The following is a 21,131-nucleotide window of genomic DNA, read 5'->3' as shown; positions in this document are numbered from 1 at the left end:
AGTTACTGATACAGGAACATCTCCACTGGACAGTACTTGTAGGGTTGGAAATTTTAGACTATCTTGAATATTGCCAGCAAATCTAGTTCAATAAGAATCAGCATAACTCTCTCTAGAAAAAAAAAAAAATGTGTTAAGCTGATTTTGCAAAATAATTACCTATTCTTTCACACACACAAAAAAAGAAAGAGTTGGCTGTGGTCATGCCAGGGCTTTGGAAGGCCAAGGCAAGGGGAGTTAAGTTGAAGTTAGCCGGGGCAACAAAGTGAGGCCTCCTCTCTTCTAAACAAATAAATACATATAATTAGCCAGGTGTGGTGGTGCATGCCTATAGTCCCAGCTACTTTGGAAGCTGAGGTAGGAGGATCGCTTGAGCCCAAGAGTTTGAGGCTGCGGTGAGCTATGACTGCACCACTGCACTGTAGCCTGGGTGACAGAGTCTCAAAAAATAACATAAAATAGAATAAAATAAAATAAAATAAAATAAAATAAAGACTTTACAGCCGGGTACAGTGGCTCACGCCTATAATCCCAGCACTTTGGGAGGCCAAAGAGGGTGGATCACCTGAGGTCAGCAGTTTGAAATAAGCCTGGCCAACACGGTGAAACCCCGTCTCTACTAAAAATACAAAAAAATTAGCCAGGTGTGGTGGCACACGCTTGTAGCCCCAGCAACTCAGGAGGCTGAGGCAGGAGAATTGCTTGAACACGGAAGGCGGAGACTGCAGTGAGCTGAGATTGTGCTACTGCACTCCAGCCTAGGCAACACAGTGAGACTCTGTCTAAAAAAAATAAAAAATAAACTTTACTTCATTTTCTATGTCATTGGTACCCAAAAGCAACATCATAGGTACTGATGGCCTAAGTTCACACACACACACACACACACACACACACACACACATACACACACACACTTGATTTTTTTTTAAAGGCATCCAGCTAAGTTAAACACAGAGGCAGCATGGTAAGAGCATAAAACATACTTAAACTCTCTTAACCTCAGTTTCCTCCACTGCAAAATGCAAGAAATAATAACAGCCTTCCCAGAATCTGTATAACAATGTGAAAAATGCTCTGAAAACCAAAGTGCTGTGCCAATATTGCTATAATTATCACAGGTAATAGAAAGTACGATGTAGTCTTACGATCACTAATATACATGTTTTAAAGGCTGATAGGCAATGGCCTTAGATCAAAAGATAAATAAGGAAATCATGGCTGTGACTCACACCTTTATCTTCTTCAATGTCAAATGTAGCAATCAACAGGGGTTTGCCTATTAGGGGACCGTGCCAGGTGCTTTGGGGGATATAAAGTACAAGGCACGGACTTTGCCTACAAGTAAGTACCTTATAAACTACTAGAGACCCACAGAGTTTCAGAAGACATAAAATACAATGCTCTATGGCATTTTATAACAACAGATTTTTACTCACTGACATGGAGGGATATATACAATATGAGTAAAGGGCAGGTTACAATGCCAGGCATGGTGGCTCATGCCTGTAATCCCAGCACTTTGGGAGGCCAAGGAGGGTGGATCACTTGAGGTCAGGAGTTTGAGAGCAGCCTGGCCAATATGGTGAAATGCCATCTCTACTAAAAACACAAAATTAGCAGGGTGTGGTGGTGTGCACCTGTAGTCCCAGCTACTTGGGAGCCTGAGGCACAAACATTGCTTGAACCTGGGAGGTGAAGGTTGCAGTGAGCTGAGACGGTGCCACTGCATTGTCATCCAGCCTGGGTGACAGAATGAAACTCTGTCTCAAAAAGGGTGGGGGGTGGGGACAGGTTAACACAGTATAAAACCACCCCATTTTCAACTTACATATATAGATGCATTTGAAAAAATCCACAAGGCAATACATGAAATATTATCTATCATCTACAGGTAGAGGACTTCAGGTGACTGAATTTGTTTTCTCTTTAATTATCTTACTTTTCAAAATGATCATGTAATTACTTATGTAATAAAATGTTAAGAGCTGCTGGGATTTATTTCATGAGAATGTGTCACCCTTCATTTTGCAAAATACTTTCACTTTTTCCTCTTTTTCCCTAATGAACAGTTTGGGCGAGCAACAGAGTCCACCTCACCACTCCCCTCAGGGCAGCTTCCTGAGACCTGGCCCTCTTGTCTTTCTCCTCCTAGTTTTACAGCCTATTTTAATAGGTTTCCTTTCTTCAAGGTCAGTGAACAGAAAGCAAGATTTCAAGTACAGGCCAACAAGCCAGAGGACAAAAGCACATGGCCAGTTTTGTGCCCAAGTCAGCTTTACACCTCCACCCTCTACCTCCGGGGCCCCAATCCGCACCCCCTGGAATGCCCGCTCTTGAATTACACTTGGCTGGCGACTCGCCCTGCCACTAAGCCATCATCAAACTGGCAGATTCATTATAATAATGGGCCAGAAAGCAAGACTTCAAAGACTCCCAAGCACAGAACACACAGAAACAGCAACAATGCACCGGCATACTTTAAAAATATTTTTTTCATTCACAGAACCTGAATATACTTCCCAAATTTAACAAAACTTTTTAATACTAACTACCATTGACAGAGTATTTATTATTTGTTGGGCACAGTAGCAGACTAAGCTCTTCAATATATACTACACCATTTAATCCTCATACAGTACTTTAAGGTGGGTGCTATGATACTCAGACTCTTTGGAGGTTACAAAACTTCCCAAGCTCATGAAATTAAACATGAGGAGGGAAAAAAGTGAGAATCTAGGACCATCTGACTCTCATACTCCGGGGTCAGGGCCTCTCTAGAGGTGTATAGAAATAGTTGTTGCCCAGCTTGGGCAACATTGTGAAATCCCATCTCTACTAAAAATACAAAAAATTAGCTGAGCATGGTGGTATGCGCATGTGGTCCCAGCTACTCGGGAGGCTGAGTTGGGAGGATCACTTGAACCTGGGAGGCGGAGGCTGCAGTGAGCCAAGATCGCACCCTGGCACTCCATCCTGGGTGACAGAGTGAGATCCTGGAAAGAAAGAAAGGAAAGAAAGAAAGGAAGAAAGAAACAGGTGTTGCCTCACAATATTAACTTCTTCATTTGATGTTGCCTAACCACTGTGAACAATTAAGCACCAAAGTGCTAAAAACCAAAAAACCTTTCTGAAAGAAAATGTATACATTTATACATTAAAAAGGTATACATTTTTACAAGAGGCTAACAATGCAAGACCAGTCTTATCTACTGCTTAAAATTCTGACCATCTGCAAAAATAAAGTTGTTCTGAACAAATTTATTCTGATCAGCATAACTGGCACAAACTCATAGGCAGCATCAAGCCCAGAACTGGTCATGAAAATTATTTCTGCACACTCTGGAATAAGCATTTATACAACCTGTCTTGGGATCTGGCTTATTTACACCTTTTACAGGCATCTCATTCAGGGGCCCGCAGGAAACAGATGACACACCCAAACGAAGTTGTTCCAGGAAAGTTTAATAATGGGGTTGTGCACAGCTGAGATCATAAACAATGGTGAAAAACTGAAAGGTTTTCCCCTGTGATTGGGGACAAGGAAAAGATGCTTGCTTTCAACACTTCTGTTCAGCATGGTCCTGGAACTCCTAGCTAGAGCAATTAAGCAAGACAAATAACTACATGGCACAGAAATTGGAAAGGAAGAAGTAAAAATATCTCTTTTAACAGACGAAATAACTTTATATATAGAAAATCCTGTAAGAGTCCATAGAAAAAGCTGTTAAAACTAATAAACATTGGACTTCATGGTTCTGCGGGGGGAAAAAAAACTAATAAACAAATTTGGCAAAGTTGCAGGATACAAAACCTCAAAATCAGCTGCATTTCTATACACTAATAATGAACAATCTTAAAAAAGGAAATGAACAAAATAATCCTATTTACAACAGCATCAAGAAGAATGAAATACTTAGGATTAAACCTAACCAAGGAGGCAAAAGGAGAAAACTAGAAAAACATTGCTGAAAGAAATTAAAGAGGGCCGGGGCAATGGCTCATGCATGTAATCCCAGCAATTTGGGAGGCCAAGGCAGGCGGATCACCTGTGGTCAGGAGTTTGAGATCAGCCTGGACAACATGGTGAAACCTGTCTCTACTAAAAATACAAAAATTAGCCAGGCATGGTGGCATATGCCTGTAATCCGAGGGGGGGGGGGGAGAGAGAGAGAGAGAGAGAGAGACAGAGAGACAGAGAGAAAGAAAGAAAGAAATTAAAGAGGACACAAATAAATGGAAAGACATTTCTTGTTCACGGACTGGAAGACTTAATATGGCTAAGATGTCCACACTAACCAAAGCAATCTATTGATTCAATGCAATTCCTACCAAAATCCCAATGGCTTTTTTTTGCAGAAATAGAAAAAAAAAAAAAAAACAAAAAAAAAAAACTAAACTAAAATTCATATGGAATTTTTTTTTTTTTTTTTTTTTGAGATAGAGTCTCACTCTGTCACCTAGGCTACAGTGCAGTGGTGCCATCTCAGCTCACTGCAACTTCCGCCTCCCAGGTTCAAGCAATTCTGCCTCAGCCTCCCGAGTAGCTGGGATTACAGGCACCTGCCAACATGCTCGGCTAATTTTTGTATTTTTAGTAGAGACAGAGTTTCACCATGTTGGCCAGGCTGGTCTGGAACTCCTGACCTCAGGATCAGACCACCTCAGCCTCCCAAAGTGCTGGGGTTACAGGTGTGAGCCACAGTGCCTAGCCTTAGAATCTTGAAGGACTCTAAATAGCCAAAACAATCCTGAGAAAGAAGAACAAAGCTGGAGGCCTCACACTTCCTGATTTTGAAACATATTATGAAACTGTTGTAATCAAGGCAGCATGGTACTGGCCCAAATATAGACATATAGACCAACAGATCAAAATAGCCCAGAAATAAACTTTTGCCTATATGGTCAAATGATCTTTGACAAGGGCTAAGACTACACAGTGGGTAAAGGGCAGTCTCTTCAATAAATGGTGCTGGGAAAATTGGATCTCCACATGCAAAAGAATAAAGTTGGATTCTTACTTTATACCACAGGAAAGAATCAATTCAAAATGGATTAAATACATAAATATAAGATCCAAAACTATAAAACTAGGAAAAAAACACAAGGGAAAAGTATAATAACATTGGATTGGATATGACACCAAAAGCACAGCTAACAAAAACAAAAACAGACAAAGGGGACTTTGTCAAACTTTAAAACTCTGAGCAGCAAAGAAAACAATCAACAGAGTAAAAAAGGAACCTAAAAAATGGGAGAAAATGTTTGCAAACCTCATATATGACAAGGGATTAATATCTAGAATATATAAAGAACTCCTAAAACTCAACAACAAAATAACCCAATTTTAAAATGAGCAAAGGGATTGAATGAATATTTCTCCAAAGAAGATATACAAATGGCCTACAAGCATATGAAAAGATGCTCCACATCACTAAACAGCAGAGAAATGCAAATCAAAAACCACAATGCAGGCCAGGCATGGTGGCTCATGCCTGTAATCCCAGCACTTTGGGAGACTGAGGTGGGCGGATCACCTGAGGTCAGGAGTTCAAGACCAGCCTGGCCAACATGGGAAAACCCCATCTCTACGAAAAGTACAAAAATTAGCCAGGCGTGGTGTCATGTGCCTGTAGTGCCAGCTACTCGGGGGGCTGAGGAAGGAGAATCACTTGAACCTGGGAGGCAGAGGTTGCAGTGAGCTGAGATCACGCCATTGCACTCCAGCCTGGGCGACAAAAGTGAAACTCTGTCTCAAAAAAAAAAAAAAAAGAAAGAAAGAAAAAGAAAACCACAATGCAATATTATCACACACACACTTGTTAGGATGACCACTATCAAAAATTTGGAAAACAAAAAGTGATGGAGAGGATATGGGAGAAATCGGAATCTTTGTGCACTTTGATGAGAATACAAAATGTTGTACTTGCTCTAGAAAATGGCCTGTAGGCTCCTCAAAAAATCAAAAATAGAAGTACTGTATGATCTAGCAATCCTATCTCTTGGTGTATACCCAAAAGAACTGAAAACAGAATCAGGCCGGATGCAGTGGCTCATGCCTGTAATCCAAGGTTGAAGCTTGAGCCTAAGAGTTCAAGACCAGCCTAAGCAACCTGGTAAAACTCCATCTCTACAAAAACACAAAAATTAGCCATGTGTGGTGGTGTACAGGTACTATAGTCCCAGGTACTTGGGAGGTTGAAGTGAGAGGATCACTTGAGCCCAGGAGGTCAAGGCTGCAGTAAGCTGTGATCACGCCACTGCACTCAACCCTAGACAACAGAACAAAAGACTCTATCTGAGCCGGGCACGGTGGCTCATGCCTATAATCCCAACACTTTGGGAGGCCGAGGTGGGCGGATCACCTGAGGTCGGGAGTTAGAAACCAGCCTGACCAACATACTGTCTCTGTCTCTACTAAAAATACAAAAATCAGCTGGGCGTAGGGATGGGTGCCTGTGATCCCAGCTACTCAGGAGGCTAAGGCAGGAGAATCACTTGAACCTGGGAGGCGGAGGTTGCGATGAGCTGAGATCTCACTACTACACTCCAGTCCGGGCAATAAGAGTGAAACTCTGTCTCAAAAAACAAAACAAACAAACAAAAAAAAAAAAACCACTCTGTCTAAACTAAAACAAAAACAAAACAACAACAACTCAGATATTTGCACACACATGTTCACCTCAGCACAATTTACAATAGCCCAAAGCTAGAAGTAACCTAAATGTCCATAAACAAATAAATGGATTAAAAAAATGTGGCATATACACACAATGAGATATTATTCAGCCTTAAAAAGGAAGGAAATTCTATCACATGCTACAATATGGATGAACCTTGAGGACATTACGTAAAGTGAAACAAGCCAGTCAGAGAAAGACAAATACTGCTTGATTCCACGAATTATATGAGTTATCTAAAGTAGTCAAACTCATAGAAACAGAAAGTGGAATGTTGTTATCAGGGGACAAGGAAGAGGGAAAAATGCAGAGAAGTTGTTCAATGGGCATAAAGTTTCAATTTTGCAAGATGGAAAAATTCTAGAAATATATTGCACAACAGTGTGCATATAGCTAACACTCTCTATTATACAGTTCAAAATGATTAAAATGGCAAATTTTATGGTTTTTTTAAAGTAATAACAAAGTGGCTGTGTGCAAAGGTGTGTAGAGAACACAGCAAAACACAAGGGAGAGTACCTCTGTGGCTGGGTAGGGAATGCTGCTATCACACCTGAGCTTGAATGACAGAGACAGAGAGGGCAGCTAGGGGCTATCTGACAGGAACTGGGCCCTTTAGTTTAGGGCCACAATCCATGGTGACCCTACAGACAGGAAGCCAGAGGAATAAATACCTTCACCTCACTCTCTTCCCTCCCTCTGAACATCTGATGCCTGATAGGGTTTGGATCTGTGTCCATGCCAAATCTCATGTTGAAATGTAATCCCCAGTGTTGGAGGTGGGGCCTGGTGGGAGGGCTTAACGCCATCCCCTTGGTGATGAATGAGTTCACAGATCTGCTTGTTTAAAAGTGTGTGGCACCTCCCACCCTCTCTCTCTCGCTACCGCTCTTGCCATGTGAGATGTCTGCTCCCATTTTCCCTTCCACCATGACTGTAAATCTCCTGAGGTCCTCACTTGAAGCTGACGCCAGCATGCCATGCTTCCTGTACAGCCTGCAGAACTGCGAGCCAATTAAACCTCTTTTCCTACAAATTACCCAGCCTCAGGTATTTCTTTCCAGGGACACAAGAGTGGCCTATTACAATGTCCCATTGGCTGAACCCAACCAAAGCCAGAAGACAAAGGGTCATTAATGCACTCCATACTATGCAGATGTAGTCCATACAGGTCAGCCTCCCAGAGCAGAAAGCAAAGGGAACAGGTGGAGGGTGGACCTAGAAAGGCAAAGGGAAACCACCTAGCACATCCAACACCCTCCTTTACTCTCCACCAGCTTATTTTTGTCCCCTTCCATTACTGCCCCAGGGGGGTGATGGGAAAGGTGTCTGTAGCACCCTCTGATGATGCTCTTTAAAATTATTAACCCAAGGACCACTAAGACAAGAGACATCAGAGTCAATTCACTAAACTGTCTACATAGAAGCTCACGTTTTATTGGTGACACATTACTTGAGATAAATAACTATCCTCATGGCTATATTCTTCCTTTTTTTTTTTTTTTTTTTTTTTTTGAGATGGCATCTCACTGTCACCCAGGCTGGAGTGCAGTGGCACGATCTTGGCTCACTGCAACCTCTGCCTCTCATGTTCAAGCAATTCTCCTGCCTCAGCCTCCCTAGAAGCTGGGATTACAGGCACAAGCTACCACGTCCAGTTAATTTTTGTATTTTTAGTAAAGATGCAGTTTCACCCTGTTGGCCAGGCTGGTCTTGAACTCCTGACCTCAGGTGATCCACCCGCCTCAGCCTCCCAAAGTGCTGGGATTATAGGCGTGAGCCACCGTGCCCGGCCCCCATGGCTATATTCTTAAGGCATAATGGGGCTTCTAAATGTACATTTAAATCTGCAATAAGAACAAACTTTTAAAAGGACAAATGGCAGGCTGGGCACGGTGGCTCAAGCGGTAATCTCAGCACTTTGGGAGGCCGAGGCGGGTGGATCACTTGAGCTCAGGAGTTTGAGACCAGCACGGGCAACATGGCAAAACCTTCTCTCTACCAAAAATACACAAATTAGCCACGTGTGGTGGCACATGCCTGTGATCCTAGCTACTCGGGTGGCTTGAGGCATGAGAATTGCTTGAACTCAGGAGGCAGAGGTTGCAGTGAGCACCACTGCACTCCAGCCTGGGAAACAGAGTGAGACCCTGTCTCAAAAAGAAAGAAAGAAAGAAAAAAAGACTGCCATATTTTGAGAACCCATAACAGAAGGGAGGCAAAGTAAGGAAGAACAAGTCCACTAGGCATGGGAACTACCTTCTGGGGGCCTCAAAGTTGGTCCTGTCTCACTTGGGCCAACTCAGATGGCTGACTCACAGGGGACCTGCTTCACGTTTGGACTGTGGTCCTGCCACTGGCTTCATGAATGGGACTGAAACTCACCTCCTCACTGGCCACCTAGCTCCCAACTGGGACCCACCCCCTCTGCTGGCGGAGTTTCACCACTGAGACTGGATCTTACTGCAGACTTGAAAGCAGGGAGGCAGAGTCTGGCTTTTCTGCCTCCCACCTCCCTCTCCACATATTCACTCCCAAAGGGGACGCTTGGCTTTCTAGACCCTTTGCCCAAGACTATTTCCCTCAAACAACCATCTCTACCAGTAGCTAATGAGACATGCCAGGAGAAAAGAAAAGCAGTTAATGAACCAGCAAACTATCCAGACGGGAAAGTGTGAGAACACTGCAGAGGAGGAAGGGAGAGGAGGTGAGAGAGGAGAGAGGGAGCATGCGGGAGCAGAGAAGAAATGAGAGAGAACGCCTCCATTCATAGCTCCTCGGAAAATCAGACCCTGAAACATGAGCTGTTGGCTTGGATGGGCTTTGGCCCATTAAAACATCATTAAATGAAAAACTTTGCAAAGCAAAGCAAAATCCATTGCTGTTGTGGATTTTTGTTTGTAAGCAACTGCACAAATTAAAATGTCAGATCCCTATAGATGATTCCCATTTTTCACAGGGCTTAGCCCAATAAAATACCATACAGCCAAATTAAATTGTTCATATAAATGTGTAATTGCTCGCAATGACCCACAAATGAAAATTCAAAGCCCTGCTAATAAGTCTTCACCAGGGGTGCTTGGCCAGCTGCCAATGGCCTCAGGAGACCGCAGCGAGAAGTGGCTAGGATCTTCCCCTAGTTAGCAGAAATGCACAGGGCTAACGCAAGGTAGCAGCCTGCCTTTCAGCACTCCCCTTCTCCATAGAAAGAGCTGCGATGCAGAGTCACACTCTAAACAACTCCAAAGTTAGCATGTCCTGACCTGGCCAGTTGCTCTGACACCACTGTCCCCGTCAGGCCCCCCTGACTCCATCCTGGCTGCTGCCCGCCCACTGGCTCTTCCCTGAGGACCAGTCCTGCTGAAAGGGTGAGCCTGGGCCCCCACTTAGGATGATGTGACTTAACACCCAATAGGGTGGACACCTGCCCCAAGCAGGACCCATCAGATTATTTCCTGGAAACCTGTGAGACAGTCCAGCTTGTCGGCATTGGTGGTGGATCCCAGAGGTCATGTGTGCAGCATGGGAAGCTTGCTGGAACACTCTCTTTCTCGTGGGAGAGAATGAAGCCCCGTTTGCAACCCCTTGGGAAGAGGCAAAAAGTCACCTCAGTCCATGATTCTGGACCCTCACAAGTAATTGGCGATCCTTCCAATAAATTCCCACTCCTTTCTGCTTAAGTCTGCAGGAACGGGCTTATGTTCGCCCCAACCCTCACTTGAGGGCAGGGATTTTTGTCAGCTTTATCCTCTGCTGTATCCCAGTACCTGGAATGTTAGAAGCTGGATGAATCCCTGCGTAAAATGAAGCCCCAATGAGGCTGATCTCTAGAACTTCTACTTACACTATCAGTCCATCCACTGAGCACCTCAATCCTCTTACTCCTCTGAACAAAAACCTTCCCTTCACAAGATCCTGAACAGAAGCATATATTCAGGGCAACTTGAATCTATGGGATGAAAAAAAAAAAAAAAAAAAAAAAACAAAGTCCACAACACCCAGCCCAGCCACCCGGGCCTCCCATGGACTGGTTCTCCCATACCATTCTAGTGCCGGGTCCCCCACCTCCTGACCCAAATATTGGGGCCTCTCACTGTTCCTTGAGCATGCACTGCTCAGGCCCAGACCCTGGTCCACCTTATCTACTCTCTTAAACACACTCCCCGCTTTAAGGAATGAAATCCCACCCATGCTCAAGGCCCAACTCAAGCATCAGCTCCTCCTCAAAGCCTTTCCTATGGCTTCAGCAAGAAATCCTTCCCTCCCTAGAACGGGTAGAGGTATCTATGCACACTACTCACAAGGCACTCACTGCATGCTGGCTGCTTTGTGTGAGGCATGAGAGCACCCAGTCCAGAATCTGGAGGTCAGTTATATTAGCTGGGTGGCCACTGTCCTCTCACCTTTCTGGACCTGTCGCCCATCTTCCCACCCCTCACTCCCACTGCTTTTTCTCCATAGCCCTCACCAACTGCTAGTTTACCACATAACTTAAGAGCATGCCTGTGCTCTCACTAGTATGTAAGCTCCAGGAGGGCAGAGATTTCTGTTTCATTCACTGTTACATCCGCAGCACCTGCAAGAGTTGACACTCAGTAAATATTTGTTGGATGAATAAATGAATTCCAGCCTGGCCAAGCTGGCGAAACCCTGTCTCTACTAAACATACAAAAACTAGCCGGGTGTGGTGTCGCACGCCTGTAATCCCAGCTACTCAGGAGGCTGAGGCACAAGAATTGCTTGTGGTGGTGAGACAGCAACAGATCATCAGGCATTAGAGTCTCATAAGGAGCTCACAACCTAGATCCCTCACATGTGCAGTTCACAATAGGGTTCATGCTGCTATGAGAATCTAATGCCCCTGCTGATTTGACAGGAGGCCGAGCTCAGGCGGTGATATGAGCAATGGGGAGAGACTGTAAATACAGATGAAGCTTTGCTCGCTAACCTGCTGTTCACCTCTGCCTATGTAGCCCGGTTCCTAACAGGCCACAGACCACAACAGGTCCACGGCCCAGGGGTTAGGGACCCATGTTTTATTTATTTATTTATTTTTGTAAATTGATGTCCCATTGCAGCACCCCTGTTTTAGAGCAATGGTTCTCAAGGTGTGGTCCTCAGACCAGTAGCATCAGCTGGGAACTTGTCAGAAAAGCAAATTCTTAGGGCCTATCTCAGAGCTACTGAATCGGAAACCGTATAACAAGCTCTCAACGTGATTCGGAAGTATATGCAGTTTAAACACTACTGTGCTAGAGCATCTACAACTCTGTATACCCAAAAAGGTATGTGGTAGGCACATAATAATATTTATCAAAAGACAAGCCTGGACCTTAAGGGTCTGCAGACACACCCCTGAGCTCCTCCCTGCTGAATTTTAGTCATCCTTGGGTCTTATCCCTGCCACCCCAGGATTCCATCCTAACCTCTCCTCCGACACAGACACACAAACATATGGTTAAGCCTTCTCTGTGCTTTCAAAGCTACTTACCTTTCTTCTATCACATACGCGGGTGGACTACAGACCATAGATTATGGCCATGAACTACCTGGGTTCAAATCTCCGCTCAACTACTTAGTAGTTAGGTTCCTTGGGCAAATCATTTGAACTTTCTGAGCCTCAGTTTCTTCATTTGTAATGAGGTACCTACCTCACTGTCTTGTGAAGTTAAACGAATTCTTCTAAGATTAAATGAGTTAACATATGTGAAGGCACATGGTAAGAACTATGTGTGAACTTTATGAGAGACAGAGTGTGCGCTACTATCTTACTGTACTTATCACACTACGTTGTAATAGCCTAGGCTGTAAGTGGTAGAGATGGGGAAGAGACATACTAGACTAGCACTAGTCTCTGTCTAGAGGGATAGACACTGCAAAATGTTTGATGAATGGATGGTAGCTCCTCCATGCTCTTTAAACTGCCCTACACTGCCTCACAGTGGCTGCCAACCGTAGAGATGTTCTAGATAGTAGGACAACTTGTTCTACTGAAATTAATTACTATCAACTCAAGCAACAAATTCTTCCCTATGAAAGAAGCACATGAAAGAAGATACACAAATGGTCAATAAGCACATGATGCTCAACATCGTTAGCCATTAGGGAAATGCAGATCAAAACCACAACGAGATATCATTTCACACCCACTAAATGGTTATAATCAAAGACAGGCCAGGCGCAGTGGCTCACGCCTGTAATCCCAGCACTTCGGGAGACTGAGGTGGGCAGATCACCTGAGGTGAGGAGTTCGAGACCAGCCTGGCCAACATGGCGAAACCCCATCTCTACTAAAAATACAAAAATTAGCCGGGCGTGGTGGCAGGCACCTGTAATCCCAGCTACTCAGGAGGCTGAGGCAGGAGAATTGCTTGAACCTGGGAGGCAGGGAGATTGCAGTGAGCTGTGATCACACCATTGCACTCTAGCCTGGGTGACAAGAGCGAAATTCTGTCTCAAAAAAAAAGACAAGTATAAGTGTTGATGAGATGGTAGAAAACTATGAACCTTCGTACACTGCTGGTGGGAATGTAAAATGGTGCAGCCATTGTGGGGAAACAGGTTAGCTATTCTTCAAAACGTTTGTAACATAGTTGCCATAGGACGCAGCAATTCCAGCTCCTAAGTGTACATCCAAAAAAAAGGAAAAGGTACATCCACACAAAACCTTGCATATGAATGTTCATAACATCATCATTCATGATAGCCAAAAAGTGTAAGCAATTCCATCAACTGATGAATGGACACAATGGAATATTACATATACGGCCACAAAAAGGAATGAAGTACTGATATACTTTACAACATAGATGAACCATGAAAGAAGCTGGATTATACAAAGCAACTCAAATTATATGATTCCATTTACACGAAATGTCTAGAAGAGGCAAATCCATAGAGACATAAAGTGGATTTGTGGTTGAAAGGGACTGGAGGGCAGTCTAACTGGGGTTGGGGAGTGACTGCATTTCTTTTCGGGGGATGATGAAAATGTTCTGGAATTGGCTAGTTGTGATGTTTGCATAACTCTGTGAATATACTAAAAAACATTGAATTGTACACACCAAAAGGGCAAATTGTATGGCATTATATCTCAATAAAGCTAGTTTTTTTTTTTAAGCAACTAAAACAGTAGTAAGAATGATCATTTCTAAGCACTTGCTAGTGCCACAGACTATGCTGAAAAGCTTTTGTATATTCATTGTCTGGAACTTCAAAAAAGTCAAGAGTCTACAAAATATTCATAATGACCCTAGGCCTTGGGGCACATAGCAGGGGCTCAACAAATAGCTCTCTCTGCCTGATCTAGTGATTCACGAAGGGAAGTGCTGGCACGGACCAGGGTTTGTAACAAAAGCCTTGGGGAGGAGTAGCCTGGTGCTGGAGGAAGAGAGGCCTGTTAAACCCGAAACTAAACTGGAGGGAAACTGGAGAGCGGTGCTGTGATCCTGAGGCAGAGCTGAGAGAAGGAGTTCTGGGCCTGGTGTAGGGCCTGGTGCAAGGCGGAGTGACGGTCCTGGACCACCTCCCACCTCTCCCAGGAGAGGTGTTGTGTTATGTTTTGTTTTGCGATGGGATCTCTGTCTGTCTCCCAGGCTGGAGTGCAGTGGCACGACCATAGCTCACTGCAGCCCCAAACTCCTGGGCTCAAGCGATCCTCCCGCCTCGGCCTCCCAAAGTGCTGGGACTACAAGCGTGAGCCACCACGCCCAGCCCCAAGAGAGGTTTTTTTGTATGGCCGGAAAGGAAGGGCAGTGGTAGCTGCGCGCACAGACTTCTGGAGTTGGATTAAACAATCTGACTCCATTGTTTCAATACGCTTCGTAGCCTCAGTTGCTTGTTACCTTACTGATAAAATGAGGGTAGTGATAGTACCTACCTCACAAGACTGCTGTACAATTAAATGAGTACACTACAATATGGAAAGTACTTACAATTACATCTACACATTGTTAACAGCTCATTGTATGTTTGCGGCCACTAGCCTCTTCGTCATCATCGTTTTGTGTGAGAAGCACCATCTGACTAGATTCCCAAGGGAGCGGAGGGAAGGAACAGGAAAGGGAGAAGAGAGGCAGGCACGAACACCCACTCTTGGGGTTCCAGTTGTGCAACGCGGCCCCCACTCACACTGATTATTTTACACTGATTTTGCGTGTGTCCACGCGCTGGAGGAAAAGGAGGGCGTGGTCTGCCCCAACCCCGCTGCTCATGGTCTTCCAAGGGTCCAGTCCCAGGCGGGCGGCCTAGGACACATGAGGGCCGGGAGGCTCACCGGCGGCGGAGGGTCTGGGGTCCGGGAGAATTTGGGCAGCGGAAGAAGGGAGGAGCGCGGATGCACGGGGCGGAGCTAGGGGAGGTCCGGCAGGAGGGAAAGGCCTGTCGGGAGAGAGGGACGCGCATCCGCGGAGGCCGCGCCGGGCGCCAAGGGCGCGGTACCTGGAGTCGAACTTCTGGCCGTCGGGGAACGTCCCCACGTAGTGGTAGCGCACAAAGTCGCCGCTGCGCACGGTGCGCGGGCACTCGTCAGGCACGAAGCGCCGCTCGATCTGCAGCTCCGCGTCGGAGCCCAGGCCAGCCACGGGCGCTGCCTGCCCGGTCACCCAGAGCAGCAGCAGGAGCAGCGGTGGCGGCGGGGGCCTCCAGCCCCGGAACGCCATCGGGGCGGCGAGGAGAGTGGCGCGGACGCAGTGCGGAGCTCGGGCGGCACGGGTAGGCCTGGGCGTGCGGCTGCGTTTGCAAACGTGGAACGGTCTCCCGGCCCTCCCCGGGCTGCAGCCACCACCCCCTCTCCCCTGCCGCCCGCCCCCCGGCCACAGCTCGAGGGGAGGAGCCCAGCCTGGCCGCGCGCCGAGGGCGGGCCTGCTGCGCCCTGTTCCGCCCGGCCTTGGGAATGTGCGCGCCGCGGTGGGGAGGGGGGCTGGGAACTCCAAATGGGGACCCAGTTTGGGCCTAGGGAGGGCGTGTCCCCGAGCGAGACACTGTGATCTCCAGACAAGGCTTTGGCCCAAAGTCGGAAGAGAAAAGCGGGTACTGCCCAAGCCCACCCGCTGGTCTCCGCCCATCCCTGGAGACACCGGGTTTGGTGCCATGAGGGGCTCCTACGTGGCGGTGGATCCAATTTCCCCTTGCTGCTTTGGAGAGGGAGGGAAAATTAGATTTTATTTTTTTTTAACTTAGTTACAAAGGTATGGTATCTACCTTGAAAGAGACTGAAACCATCCTTGGGGATTTTTTTTTTCTTCCTACTTAAAGGAAAAGGGAGGCCGGGCGTGATGGCTCACGCCTGTAATCCCAACGCTTTGGGAGGCCGAGGCAGGCGGATCACGAGGTCAGGAGATCAAGACCATCCTGGCCAACACAATGAAACCCTGTCTCTACGAAAAATACAAAAAAATTAGCCAGGCGTGGTGGCGCGCGCCTGTAGTCTCAGCTACTCGGGAGGCTGAGGCAAGAGAATCCCTTGAACCTGGGAGGCGGAGGTTGCAGCGAGCCAAGCTCGCGCCACTGCACACCAGCCCTGACGACAGTGCGAGTCTCCGTCTCAAAAAAAAAAAAAAAAGAAAAGGGAGGCATGTATTGCAAGAGGTTCCCGTGACAGTTGTCTAGGCAAGAGTTTTAAGGCACCGTGAGGGTCCCCCAAGCCATCAGTGGCCGTAGTGTGAGCTGATACTTGCAGATGTCCCCCAAGCTCCCATATAGGAGCCTATTCCAGGGAGGACTTCATCATAGAGACCCAGATGCCACAGGAATCCATCAGAGTAGTCAGATGCACTTGGAATTGGTTGTTATAATTTATTAAAATTTTGAAATAATAAAAGCAAATCAACGCTTTTTCAACTTGTTGTGGAAGCAAACACAATTCTGATACCAAAACCTGGCAGAGAGAGCAACAAAAAGGAAAAACTGAAAAAACAGGGCACGATCTAATTTATAAATATAAATGCAAAAATACTGAATAAAACGTGATAAAATCAGATTCAACAGTGTATTAGGCCAGGCACAGTGGCTCACACATGTAACCCCAGCACTTTGGGAGGCCGAGGTGGTTGGATCACCTGAGGTCAGGAGTTCAAGACCAGCCTGACCAACATGGTGAAACCCTCTCTCTACTAAAAATACAAAAATTAGCAGCGTGTGGTGGCACGGCCTGTAGTCCCAGCTACTTGGGAGACTGAGGCAGAAAAATCGCTGGAACCTGGGAGTTGAAGGTTGCAGTGAGCCAAGATCGCACCACTAAATCATACCACTGCACTCCAGACAGAGTGAGACTCCGCCTCAAAAAAAAATAAGTAAAAAATAAAAAAACAGTATTTTAAAGGAAAAATATACCATTACATGGACTACCTAGGTGAGCTTCTGCAAATTAACAAAATGTCAGTATTCTCTGTAAGATGAAGATAAAACAATAATTATAAGATTATTATAATCAATTAGGTTTCAGGGATCGAGTGAGAAACTACACGAACAACAAGAGAAATGTTCATTGTTCATCTTAGAGCTTATTCTAGAAATAGAACACCTATTAATAAAATTATAGGACAGGGCCGGGCGCGGTGGCTCAAGCCTGTAATCCCAGCACTTTGGGAGGCCGAGAGGGGTGGATCACGAGGTCAGGAGATCGAGACCATCCTGGCTTACACCGTGAAACCCCATCTCCAATAAAAATACAAAAAACTAGCCAGGCGAGGTGGCGGGCGCCTGTAGTCCCAGCTACTCGGGAGGCTGAAGCAGGAGAATGGCGTGAACCCGGGAGGCGGAGCTTGCAGTGAGCTGAGATCCGGCCACTACACTCCAGCCTGGGTGACAGAGCGAGACTCCATCTCAAAAAAAAAAAAAAAAATTATAGGACAGAAGAAGGGGGAAAAAAGCTCTAAGATCATGTGGCTATAGACTCAAAACGGCATGAGATAAAATTCAACATCTACCTCTGATTTTAAAAACAAACAGAGGGCCTGGTGGCTCACTCCTGTAATCCTAGCACTTTAGAAGGCTGAGGCAGGAAGACTGCTTGAGCCCAGGAGTTTGAGACCAGCCTGGGCAACATGGCAAAACCCCACCTCTACAAAAAAATACAAAAATTACTCACCCCTGTAATCCCAGCACTTTGGGAGGCCAAGGGGGGCAGATTGCTTTACCTCAGGAGTTTGAGACCAGCCTGGACAACCTGGCGAAACCCCGTCTCACTAAAAGTACAAAAATTAGCCGGGTGTGGTGTTGCATGCTTATAATCCCAGCTACTCCGGTGGCTGAGGCAGGAGAATTGCTTGAACCCCAGAGGCATAGGTTGCACTGAACCAAGATTGCACAATTGCACTCCAGCAGGGACAACAGAGCAAAACTCTATCTCAAAAAAAAAAAAAAAAGACAAAAACTTTCTGATTGTAGTCTATTAATGGCATTGATCACCAAAAAGTACTTTTGCACGTCATCTTTTGTCAAACAACATCTTGATTTTGAAGTATATAATCATTGATAATAAAAATTGTTATACATTTTATTGGCGTGAATTCAGACATTCAGTTCATTCACTATACATGTACTTTGGTCCAGTCTTTGCTTCACTTATGTCTCTGTGGCTTCAGGCAAGTCAGGTAACTTGTTACTTCCACCCTTGACTATAAAACAGATTATACTTATCTTGCCTACTGACCTCTTATGGCAATTTCGGGAAATATCTTGGTGCTGAATTAGTTTCTAGGCTCAGATGCTAAACATACAATACGTATTAATTATAAAGACTTGGGATTTGAAACTTGATCACTTAAACTAGATGCCAAGAAGTCCAATCTTCATGACAACTCTGTATAAGGTCATAATCACTACTTACAGAAAAAAAAAAAAAAAAACTGCACTCCAGCCTGGGCAACAGAGTGACACCCTGTCTCAAAAAGAAAAACAAAAACCAAACAAAAATTAACCAGATGTGGTGGTGTGTGCCTGTAGTCGCAGCTATTTGGAAGCTGATGTTGGAGGATCGCTTGAGCCCTGGATGTTGAGGCTGCAGTGAGCCATGATTGCACCACTGCATAATCGGCCTGGGTGACAGAGAGAGACCTTGTCTCAAAAAAAAAAAAAAAAAAAAAAGGTGGAGCAGGGTGGCCTGCACCTATAGTCCCCATTCAGCTACTTCGGAGGCTGGGGTGGGAAGATCACCTTCAACCTAGAAGATGGAGGCTGCAATGAATTGTGATCACACCACTGCACTCCAGCCTACATGACAGAGTGAGAACCTGTTTAAAAATATATGTAAAATAAAATAAAAACGAACATCTGCTCATGGTGGCAGGAGCCAGGAGCCTGTAGTCCTAATTACTTGAGAGCCTGAGGTGGAGGATCTCTTGAGCCCGAAGTTCAAGTCCAGCCTGGGCAACATACCAAGACTCTGTCTCAAAAAAGAAAAAAAAAAAAAATCTTGTTATTAAAAAATGTCAGAAATTTTTAAAGAGAAATGATAATTTGAAAAAATACTTGGCCAGGCGCAGTGGCTCACGCCTGTAATCCCAGCACTTCGGGAGGCTGAGGCGGGTGGATCACGAAGTCAAGAGATCGAGACCGTCCTAGCTAACACAGTGAAACCCCATCTCTACTAAAAATACAAAAATTAGCTGGGCGTGGTAGCGGACGCCTGTAGTCCCAGCTACTCAGAAGGCTGAGGCAGAAGAATGGTGTGAACCTGGGAGGTGGAGCTTGCAGTGAACTGAGATCGTGCCACTGCACTCCAGCCTGGCGACAGAGCAAGACTCCGTCTCAAAAAAAAAAAAAAAAAACTTACAGCCGGGCACGGTGGCTCACGCCTGTAATCCCAGAATTTTGGGAGGCCGACATGGGTGGATCACAAGGTCAGGAGTTCATGACTGGCCTGGCCAAGATGGTGAAACCCCATCTCTACTAAAAATACAAAAATTAGCTGGGTGTAGTGGCAGGTGCCTGTAATCCCAGCTACTTGGGAGGCTGAGGCAGGAGAATCGCTTAAACCCGGGGGATGAGGTTGCAGTGAGCTAAGATAACACCACTACACTCCAGCCTGGGTGACAGAGTGAGACTCTGTCTCAAAAAAAACAAAAACAAAACCAAAAAAACCCTTGCAAATATATGACAAAACAAATGTGCAAGCATAAGTGAACATCCCATCTGTGTTGGCCTGAAATTCTTTGAGGGTCCTCCCATTGAGAAGTGGAGTTTATGATTATCCTGTTGAATCTGGATAGGCCCACAGCAGTGCTGACCAATAGACTACAACCTAAATGATGGGCCATGACTTCTGGGCTAGATCATAAAAGACCATGTTGTTTCCACCCGGTTCACTGGAACACTTGCCCCTTAAGTCCTGATCCCTGTAAGAAGTCCCACTACCAAGAGCCCTCCATGCTGGAGAGGTCACATGTGGACTCTGTGATTGATAGTTACATCTGAGCCCATGCCTCAGCCATCCCAGCATAGGCAGCAAAAATGTGAGTAAAGCAGCCCTTGGATTAGCCATCTGCCCTGTGTTCAAGTCAGCCCAGCCATTTGAGCAGTAAAAATCATGTAGCAGACAAAGCCTTGCCTGCTATATCCTGCCAAAATTCCTGACCCACAGAATTTTGTAAGCATATTAGATTGTTGTTTTTAAACTTTGGGGTGGTGTATTATGCAGCAGTACAACAAAACTGAAGTCAGAATACACAGGTGAAGAATTCAGAAAAGAGGAAATACAAATAAATATATTCACCCTCACTAGTAATCAAGAAAATAAAATACACTGGGCACAGTGGCTCACACCTGTAATCCCAGCACTTTGGGAGGCCGAGGCAGGTGAATCACCTGAGGTTAGGAGTTCGAGACCAGCCTGACCAACATGGTGAAACCCTGTCTCTACTGAAAATACAAAAATTACCTGGGTGTGATAGTACGCGCCTGTAATCCCGGCTGCTGGGGAGGCTGAGGCAGGAGAATCACTTGAACCTAGGAGGTGGAGGTGACAGTGAGTCCGAATCATACCACTGCACTCAAGCCTGGGCGACAGAGCAAGTCTCAAAAACAAACAAGAAAAGAAAATAGAGAGTGTACTTTCACTTGTACCAAAGGCTGCATCTCCCCAATCTATAGATTGTTTCTCAGAAAATAAAAGGTCTCCATTTTCCTCAAAAAAAGAAAAGAAAATTAAGATAATGAAGTACTTTTTTTACTTCTGAAGTTAGTAAGATTAAAAAATAACTATAAGACATATTGTTACTGAGGAACAGGGAAAATGGATTATCTCACATACAGACAGTGGATCTACACATTGTTACAGCATTTAAAGAGATGCATGAACTTTTTTGTTTGTTTGTTTGTTTGTTTTTTGAGAGGAGTCTCGCTCGTTGCCCAGGCTGGAGTGCAGTGGCGCGATCTGGGCCCACCGCAAGCTCCGCCTCCCGGGTTCGTGCCATTCTCCTGCCTCAGCCTCCGGAGTAGCTGGGACTACAG

At 45.5% G+C, this 21,131-nt stretch overlaps 2 protein-coding genes and 1 long non-coding RNA gene across 3 annotated transcripts in view; 1 reads left to right on the top strand and 2 right to left on the bottom strand.

Moving 5' to 3' along the window:
• Positions 1 to 15,506, bottom strand: part of FKBP9 (FKBP prolyl isomerase 9) — a 51,564-nt gene extending 36,058 nt beyond the window's left edge. The window contains exon 1 of the mRNA XM_050783282.1: positions 15,120 to 15,506. Within this exon, the coding sequence (XP_050639239.1) occupies positions 15,120 to 15,340 (221 nt within the window). The 5' untranslated portion in view covers positions 15,341 to 15,506. The remainder of the gene's footprint in view (positions 1 to 15,119) is intronic.
• The window catches only part of LOC126950102 (uncharacterized), a 480,177-nt gene that overhangs the window by 415,316 nt on the left and 43,730 nt on the right, over positions 1 to 21,131 (top strand). The window lies entirely within an intron of this gene.
• LOC126950111 (uncharacterized) overlaps positions 1 to 21,131 on the bottom strand; it is a 189,675-nt gene that overhangs the window by 125,129 nt on the left and 43,415 nt on the right. The gene's annotated exons all lie outside the window — the stretch shown is intronic.

Source organism: Macaca thibetana, chromosome 3 (assembly GCF_024542745.1).
Source record: "Macaca thibetana thibetana isolate TM-01 chromosome 3, ASM2454274v1, whole genome shotgun sequence".
In the NCBI taxonomy this organism is placed as follows: Eukaryota; Metazoa; Chordata; class Mammalia; order Primates; family Cercopithecidae; genus Macaca; species Macaca thibetana.
The sequence above is the reverse complement of the archived record's forward strand: the minus strand, read 5'-3'. Positions and strand labels throughout refer to the sequence as shown.